This window comes from Nanorana parkeri, unplaced genomic scaffold, assembly GCF_000935625.1.
Source record: "Nanorana parkeri isolate BGI_ZX_2015 unplaced genomic scaffold, ASM93562v1 scaffold1020, whole genome shotgun sequence".
NCBI classification, from domain to species: domain Eukaryota; kingdom Metazoa; phylum Chordata; class Amphibia; order Anura; family Dicroglossidae; genus Nanorana; species Nanorana parkeri.
This window is the reverse complement of record NW_017307288.1, coordinates 428963-438741: the sequence shown is the minus strand read 5'-3', so window position 1 is coordinate 438741 and position 9779 is coordinate 428963. Positions and strand designations below refer to the sequence as shown.

The window sequence follows — 9779 nt, the reverse complement described above, 5'->3', positions numbered from 1 at the left end:
CTCTCCAGATAGGGTCAGATTCGTAATATATGAAATAATTAATATTGCAGATACTGTATATTGGGTAAGAACATAAAGAAACAATTTTATTTTGGCTTGTAAAATATTTCTCATTACCTTATACAGATAACTTTTAATTCATGACAAAAAAATGTAGGCCATTATTAGTTTCTGGTGACCTTTGGCACGTGCCTTTCTGCTGTTCCCTGAACCCTCCACCGCCAATCAGGAAAGTTTATGTCATTAGTGCCTTCGTATGTCGCATTCACAGAATGCATGGGGAGCTGTTCTCATTTACTTGAATAAACATTCATCACTCTCACAGAGTATGGGTTGACCATTTGTTCTACTTGTTTACATTGGATTTCCTCAGCTTCAGCACACTTTACCTTTAGCAGCCACCTTTAAGAAAGCTTTAAAGGAGAACTATGAGGTGAGGGATTTCCACTCATCCTCATAGTTAGAGCTGACCAGTGACAAAGAAGCTGTCACCGGTCAGCTCTATAGATCGGGAAGTGAGCAGAAACATGGACCAATTCGCTCACTTCCTGATCATCTCCCTGCAGTGAGTGGTGACTGTCAGTCACCAGCTCCTCGCAGGGATTCTCCCCTCTACGATCCTCCTGCACTGAGTGGAGGAACGAATGGGGGAGGTGGCAGGTGCAGCTAGCTCTGCCTCTAGTACAGGGCTCAAAATTTCCACTCGCCCCCTCGCAATTGGCGAGTGAAAATTGCGTATATATATATATATATACACACCACCTGTCCAAAAAAAGTTACACACACTGTAATATTTATTTGGACAGCCTTTAGCTTTGATTACGGCATGCATTTACCATGGCATTGTTTCGATAAGCTAACGCAATGTCACAACATTTATTTCAGTCCAGAGTTGCATTGTTTTTCAACAAGGTCTTGTAGTGATAATGGGAGAGTTGGACCACTGCGTAAAGTCTTCTCCAGCACATCCCAAACCCAAAGATTCTTAATGGGGTTAAGGTCTGGACTCTGTGGTGGCCAATCCATGTGTGAAAATGATGCCTCATGCTCCCTTAACCACTCTTCACAATTTGAGCCCAATGAATCGTCATTTTGGAATATGTCCGTGCCATCAGGTAAGAAAAAACCCCTTCTTGGAAAAACCTGGTCATACAGTATATTCAGGAAGCCAGCTGACCTCATTTTTGGGGCGCATAACGTTATTGAACCTAGACCTATTATCCATTGAAAGGCTCTGACCTATTTGCTTAGCTAAATCCAGGTGGTGACTTTTTTTATTTGTAATTACACTGGTTGGACTAAAACAAATGTCGTTACATGATATCCTGGAGCTGAACTTTAAAGCTAATGTAACTTTTCCTCACACAGTGTAACTGTTAGCGCCAACTTTGTGACTTTGAAAGGTAAAATGATCAGTAAAAGGTTAATGAATGAAGCAGAAGAGTGGGCTTTCTTTCCCCTCTCTATCTCACATCCCATTTTCTCCCTCCTCCCCTCATCCTTCACGTGTGTGACTGGTTCTGTGGTTTCCTCCCCACTGACAGGCAGCCGCCTCTAAAACCCCCGGCCCTCAGCACTCTCATCCTAATCCTGCTTCTCACACAGGCTGAGTATGGGGACAAGTCTGCACTCTCAGGCACAGAGATCACTTTATGCAGCAGCTTTTTACAGTTAATGTTTTTTTTTTTTTTTTGAAGCCTACAACCACAGAGCAAGAGATCACTTCTGTGAAGCTCTGACTTACTTAGGATAGAGTTTTATATTGTGTGAATCCACCAGCATCCTGACAGTAAAGAATAATTTATGCCACCTGCAGCATCATTCTAGAATCCTTTTCTGCTTCCACTTTATGCGCCTATTTTATTTATGTTGTGCTTGATTCTGGAATTAAATCACCACGTTATCTTTTAGTTTTCAAGTGAATATTTGCCTCCTGATTGCCAATGGTGGACAGGCAGCATCATTATCCCATGCCGGGTGCAGAGAGGAGGACCGTGTTTTTGCTTGGCTGTTTCCTAGTAGTTTTGGGATGCTCTGCTGGACAACAGGTCTTCAATGCGGAGTCCAGACTAGGACCCCAGGATGCAAAGGATGGATCTGTTCTTCATAGCAGGACTCGCAGGAGGGGAACCCAGTACACTTTGCATGGGTAGGTAGATAGAATAAATGGTACTTGATCCTTCATTTACTTGTTGCAAATAACATTGTACATGATATGCTTTATTAAACTTTTAGATATCTTCCTCAGTGACTACATTATATAGTGGTATGGGTACTCTTGGTGAACTCATAGGTTAAACTGGATCTTTATTCAATCTTAGGAACAATGTAACTAAGTAGTTTATAAGTCGCAAATTTGCTGTATCTACCTTTATTTTTTCAGTTTCATCCAGTACAGCAGCAGGAACCACAGAACTCAATCTACAGAACTCCCACTGGCTTACTTAGAGGGGCAATATGTATGGACAGTAATCCACAGCAACAAATCAACAGTTGTTAGCCTACAAAAACTGCTCAAAACTAATGAGAGTAGACATTTGATTGCACACTTATTTGTGCTCTTATATTAAATAAGCTAAAATAACTTGTCATGCTGTCATTGCTACAGTACTTCTATTTTACACAACTACACTTTAGGACATTTAAATAATACAGTACAATGGTAGTTTGACTAAACTGTACAAAGGTGATTTCTGTTTGGTTGCCTTTTCTATACACTGTTTTAGCTTGACAATGCATAATTAATTTCTGGTAAAATATTATTTATATCTGTCTCTTTATCTTTTAGCATAGCATAAAACATCTTAGGTATGCTGTTTTTAGAGGTTCAGGTAGCGACAGATATGAAAATAAGCTTATGCGTTGTGGCTCCATGCCTACTACTGGGTTACATAAACACAGATCTGTAAAGAGCAAGTGAACTTGGAAGACTAATGTTTTATTAAAATAAGTATCTCCTCTTTCACTTGGCTACTTCATCATAACACAGTGTATAAGTTTTAGAAGATTTTCCAATAATGGCAAAACATACAATATCTCCAGTGACTTTATATATGCATCACATAATCCCTTTCTGTATACATTCAGCACTAAGCTCTTGCTATTAACTAGCTGACATAGTGAATATCAAAACAAGTGAACGTTTTGTGATCTGGAAGCCAGATTGTCACGAATACCGTGTGTGAGCCAAATGTAGTTAGTAACAATACCCGCTCACTCTGGGTTAAATTTGAACTACTGCAGTATCTTGTGCTGAACCTTCACAGAAATAGGCCATCTACACAAAAGATCATTGCTTTTACTGGGAACATTGTTCTAATTAAATAAAGTCTAGCTATTACATAAACATATGGTGTGCATAGCCATTCCATCGTTATTTCTCTACAAGACAAAGAGCAAAAAAATACTTTGCAGGTTGGAGTATATTATTGATATTCACTGATAAATAACATTCAATATATAGCTTAACTTTAGCTGTTTTTTTTAATTTTAGATAGAATAAGAGTTAATTTTTTTTGTTTTTACTATTGTTTGTGCCCCCATTTGCAGATTTTCCCCTCCTTCCTGTCACCGTGACACCTGGTACAAGAACGGGGTTGGGGGGGGGGGGCATTTGGAGTTGTCTCCATAACAAGAAGGCACAAACAGCAATAAAATAGTGGCAAGAATTCTAACCCTTCCTCACTTAAAGTATGATTTTGTTTATGTGTCTTCGATGGAGAAATTTCCATGTATTTCCTGACCTGACAAAAAGTAAGGGTAAGTCTCCCCAATAGGGACACAGATGGCAGTAGACCTAACAAAGGATGTAACCATATAGAGTGCAAGCAAACCCCAGTGGGCCCAGGAGCAAAATGGGCCATGCCATCTTCTTTTTATTTATTAATTAAATTGCAATACAATCCTTATTGCAAATTTTCTTTGCCTTTCTCGCTAATATGCATCATGGTTATGTTTTCACTGGGGCAGAAAGGAGTAAGTAGTCTTAATAATCAGAGTTCGCCCCCAAGGACTTGGTCTGGTAGTAGAGCCTTGCTACCATTGTAGAGATATTCTCCTAAACATGACTTACATCCTGTCCAGTAACTCTATAAAGGCATACTAGAAGCTGCCATCTCACTTAGTCTAAAATAGTAGATTGCATAGAATAATATGATAGACGGCATATTATATTTAATGTCAGTTTTCTCATTTTCTGTAAAGATTTGTGTTATTATAGATAGATTTATGGATAGTATTAGGAGCTCTTACATAAAGTAACTATGTGAAGTTGATTGATGCTCTTAAGTGAGTCATTTTGGGCTTCTCTTCCTCACTGTGTTGAAATGCTTTTCTTTTCTTTTTCTTATCGGGACTTTCATCAATTGGCGCTAATGCCCTGGTGCCATATAACTTTCATTGCAGCATGTGCTATTGAGGATAATGTATACAATTTGTAAGTGGGGCTAAATTAGCCCTAGTTTCTGTAAAGTAAACTTTTATAGCTGTGTTTAGACATAAGAGTCAGTAAATTTTCTTAACTTCAGGGTTTTTTGCATCCTCTAATCATTATTTTAGAACTCTGGGCTATTTCTTTGCCTCGAGGCTTCTAATGTGCAAAGGCTATTTGTGTTTTATGAATGAACTTAACTAGGCCATTGCTTATTTTGGAAGTCTTGCAGAAATTCTACTGGCTATGTAAACACAGATCTGGGCAGCAAGAGCAGAATGAGTACTAAATACTTCTTTTGATTCTGTATTTGTAGTTTTATGACAACAGCTATGAGTTTGTTACCTGTAATGATGATCTGAATTTGTGTTTATTTGTAGGGATGAGCTTTAAGACCAGGTTGACCATGAGTTTGACCTCAACCCAAGTCATTTACGGTGCACAAAATGTTGAAATAATGTGGCCATTTGCCTCCATAGCAACCAATAACCAATAATGCGCTTCCTCACCTCTAAACTGTTGTCAGGTGGCTTTTAAAGGCAAATAATGATGTTATGTTCTGGCCCCTACTTATGAACGTCAGGGTTCCCAGCAGTCTTTTGTCAGTGTGCATTGGATGAGACATGTAGTAGATAGGGAAAGATCACAGAGTGTTTGCAGGGGGACATAGTTGTTACTGCTGAAAACTGTTATATTTCAAGTCAGTCATATACAAAGTCAGCGTGTGTTGGAGACTTTGGAGAGCAGATAGGGAGAGCTATACCCTGGTGTGAAGGGGGCCTTACCATGAATTGCAGTGTGGTGGGCTATATATTGTTGTGTACCCCTTTCTTGTTTTTTTTACCTTTGTGTGTGTGTCAATTGCTGTTAGTTGCTTGGCCCCTTGTTGCATTTTTTTTCTTTGGTGTTCTATTTTTATCTTTTTTTTAATTTAATGTTTTCTTTTTTACTTTCAGTTAAGTAAACCCCTCACCAAAAAAAGTATTAGTGTTTTAGGGTTGGTGTTTGCAGAACATCACTGCATACTTGTGTGGTACATTTTAGTGCACCAAATACCACAGAGTTCAGTGCACTAAAGTGCCAAATCTTCAATCCCCCTATTACATAGTTACATAGTATTTGAGGTTGAATAAAGACATTAGTCCATCAAGTCCAACCTATTAGGATCTCATTCTAGGAGTACCTGTACCCCTGTATATTACGGTTGCCATAGCTGTTAATGAAGATCCACCAGTTTTCTTTACGTCTGGCAGACCAAAAGGAAAAGGTAAAAGTTCAACATGTGCAAATAGTAGGCGATGAGCAGGTTCTGCACTTGCAAATGAAAAAATGTACATAAACCATATTATTAATTCTTTGAAGTGAGGAGTGAACTCCTGCCTGATCTCTCACTTTAAAAATGCAGTCTACTAAGGCCACTTATATATTGTGCATATGTCTTTACAATTCCTGCCTTTTTGCTGTGAAACTATACACTGTAATTTTCATTTCTTCATTACAACCTAGCTGGTCTCTCATTAAGAAAGTGCTGCCTAGTAAAAGTGCTTACATATTGTTCATGTAGTCTGAATAATAGTCCAGGCTTTTTTCTTTACAAAATTACACTCCAAGTTAGAATTTTGACTAAAATCGTCTTGGCGTCTCTCTGTGAAACCTAGTTTCTCCTAGTAAAAGCTGCTTACATACTGTGCATGGGGTTAGAACAATATTTCTGTCTTTTTTTCTGTGAAATAAGAAATTCTAATTTTGATTTCTTAAAATATGGCTGGTGTTTCCTTGTGAAACTGTGGCCTAGTAAAAGTGCTTACATACTGTGCATAGAGTGAGTAGAATATATATTTCTGGCTTTTTGTTTCTGTCAAATAGGACACTCTAATTTTGATTTCCTAACAGCTGGCTGGTGTTTCCCTGTGAGCAGCCAGTGAAAATGCTCAAATACTGTGTATAGAGTCAACACAATTTTGCAGGCTTTTTATGTACAATAATACACTCTAATGTGTTTTGTAGAAAGAGCTGCCTGGTTTCTCTTTTTCCCCAAAGTGTGTTCTAGTAAAAGTGCTTAGATAGTGTGTAGAGTCATTACAATATTTTACTGTTCTTTTTTATGTGAAATCATACACTGTCACGTTAATTCTTTGATTAAAAGCTGCCCGGTGTCTTTGATTTCCAAAATATGGCCTAATAAAACTACTGTGTATGGAGTCAGTACAATATTTTGCTGGCATTTTTGTGAAATAATACACTTTAATCTTATATGTTTTATTAAAAAATCCTGGTTCCTTTACTTTTCAAAATGTGGCCTGGTAAAAGTATAAAGTTAGTACAATATTTTGAACATACTCTGAAATATGGCACTCTAACTTTTATTTCAGAATACAAATTGGCTCATCTCTGTAATGTGGGCTTGTGTTTTAGAAGTTTTTTTGTGGATTCTGTTTTGCAATGTTATTAAACTTGTATTACAAGTGTGTGGTACTGCAAAAAAGATCACAAGTTATACTCTAAAACTATTTTGCCATTGGTCAATTGGTATGTAATTGAGGTATTTAGTTGTGTTTTTTTAAAGCACACTTTCCTATAAATTTTAGATCTGTTGTGGCTGCTACCTCCAATTTAGGCCTATTCCCACTAGATAAAAAATCAAGTGCCACTGCCAAAAATACCCCCAAAAAAGCCATTTTTCGAGTTGAAATGAATTAGGTTGGGCTGCTGTCACTGTCCACCTAAAAAAAAAAAAACACATCCAAAATATGTGATACTAGAATGTGTTGTTTTTGCAGTGGCCTTTGTTTGGCAATCATTTGCTTATTATCCTCTGAATTGACTTTCAAGATTGCCCCCCCAATAAGACTTGAATGGGGTTTGGATTAAAGTTCTCAGTTTTTAGACTTTACACTGGTTTTGACAGGCATTTCATGAATTGGACCCAGGTTTATTCACTTATCCCTATTTATGAACTGGAACACATTGGTGTTATTTCTAATTTATCAGAACATGATTTTTATACACTAGAAAACTCTCATGACAGAACTTAGCGTCTCTATGGTCATTTATAAAAAGAAAGCAAATTCATGTAACATATCTAGTTTTGTGACTATCAAGATCATTTTTGGATCCATTCTTTTTGTTTATATGAAGTTTACAGTATTATGGGCAGGGCTATTTTAATAAAAATGGGCATTGGGCTTAGCATGGCAAGGACAGGGAGCCAGAGAAGAGACTTGCCAGCATTGAAGTTGGATTGCGTGGCTAGAAAGCCATATAGTATTTGAGCCTCCTAGTGCTGAAGGAAGCCAATAAACCCAGGATTAGTAACCTCTGCTTATATATTTGTCATGAGAAGCAGGGAAAGCCTAGATGGGTTGTGGCATCTTTTCAGGCAAAGCACCTTGATGACATAAGCATAGAAGAAATTTAGAGCAAAACTGGAACAAGATCAGGTACACAGGAGAATACCACTTTGCTCTCGTTGAGGTGCAGGGATTAGGGACTCCTAACCCAAGCTATTGAAAGTCCAAATGGACAACTTTCAGTATGTGACCCACAGTAATGCTTAGCCCTAGCTAGGCAACCACAGACAGGAACAAACAGAGCATCAAGTACGCAGCACACAGGCAGGAACAGATGTAGTGGTAACAAAGAGCAACAGGATACACAGAAGTCAGAGCCAATACAGTCACATCAAGAAGACTGAATTGTCAAGCACAAATGCAGGAACAAGCAAAGTCTGAAGTGCTAGAGTCATTACAGTCTAACTCAGGCAAATACACCAGCATTAGCTGGTGAGGGCAGAGTCGTTAATGAGCCCATGTCACCACATAGCAAATTGCAGGTAAAAGCACAAGAAAATCAACAATTTTACATGCTTACATGCAGTATTTTCCTTTTTATACATTATTTTTCTTCACTTACAATGTCCCTCTGAAATTGCTAGAAAATGTGACTAGTCAATTGCCAAGCACAGCTACCTCCCACCCTGAATGACATTGCCTCTCTTCTTCTTGGAAGTCTTATTATTCTTTGTGCTAGCCAAGGTTCTTCACACTCTCCCTCACCTCTCTACTTAAACTTTTATGTATTTGCTAGAGCAGTGGTTCTCAACCTTTCTAGGGCCGGGACCCCTTGGTAACATTTGCCAAGTGGTGGTGACCCCCAACTGTAAAATTTAGGGATGACGCGGCTGCTGCAGCGACATCTGGAGGCGTGGCGGGAGAACTGACACTGCTGCGCTAGGAGAGGGCTGAGGAGGACTCTCACCTAGCACAGGAGAAATCACACAACGACCCACAGGTTGAGAACCACTGATGTAACAGCTAAAATGGCAAACCATATAACACAAGCCGAGGGTGTCAGCTTATTCCTATTGGCTATTTCACTTTGCAATAGCCAGTAGCAAACTAGCTATTGCACCCGCCCTCTGCTGTTGTTAATCACTAAATGAGGACCTGATGGAGAACTGCATGTTTCCCTCTACTGATTGACAGCAGCAGTGGGCGGGTGCAATAGATAGTTTGCTATTGGCTATTGCAAAGTGAAATAGCCAATAGGAATCTAGCTATGCATTCCAATGGTGATTTTAATTTTCTGACTTACGGCGGCCGGGGCTCCGATGTCAGAATAATAACTCTGCTTGATCGAGCAGATTAAACCTTTCCGGGAGAAAGTGTTTCTCTCCCGGGCGGCCGGGAGACGCTATCTAATAGTGGGAGATTCCCGGCGACCCCTGGCAAATTGTCATTTGACCCCCAACGGGGTCGCAACCCACTGGTTGAGAACCGCTGTGCTAGAGGAAGTGCATAGGGGAATATTATAGAGTGTCACTTGAGTGACAGTTCTGTGTTTGCTGGGGCTAATGACATCACATCCAAGATGGTGGCACCCAGTAGCAGTCTTGGAGCTTTAGGATTTCTATACAAGGGAGGCTTTTAAAGGTAAATCAAATATGTTACATGCACATATAATTCCTTATAGGAATATTTTTCTTGAAATTAAAGATATGGCAACAGGGTCTCTTTAAATAGCCACAAACACAGATCAGATGAGACACAGGTGGGCAGAGAGACACAGGAGGGCAGAGAGTCCAAACAGTCAAAACACACCAAAACAATGTGACAATCGTATTAATGAAATAAATGATGTACAAATTACAATACAGTGTTTACTGTAAACCTGTCCTTTGTTTATGCTCGGCAAGCAACAAGTTCACTTAAATGCAAAATACCCATGGAACTGGGGTGAGTGTCGTTAACCATGTGTAAGCTCAAATCAGAGTAACTTGGAGCCTACATGGGACTTCTCATTATTCTGACATGCACAAATGAATAGCAGGGTGGGAAGTGAGGGTGATGAG

At 39.1% G+C, this 9779-nt stretch overlaps 1 protein-coding gene across 1 annotated transcript in view; it reads left to right on the top strand.

The window, feature by feature from the left end:
- Positions 1–1799: 1799 nt before the first annotated feature.
- FBN2 (fibrillin 2) overlaps positions 1800–9779 on the top strand; it is a 197951-nt gene continuing 189971 nt past the window's right edge. Inside the window, exon 1 of the mRNA XM_018567207.1 lies at positions 1800–2149. Within this exon, the coding sequence (XP_018422709.1) occupies positions 1944–2149 (206 nt within the window). The 5' untranslated portion in view covers positions 1800–1943. The remainder of the gene's footprint in view (positions 2150–9779) is intronic.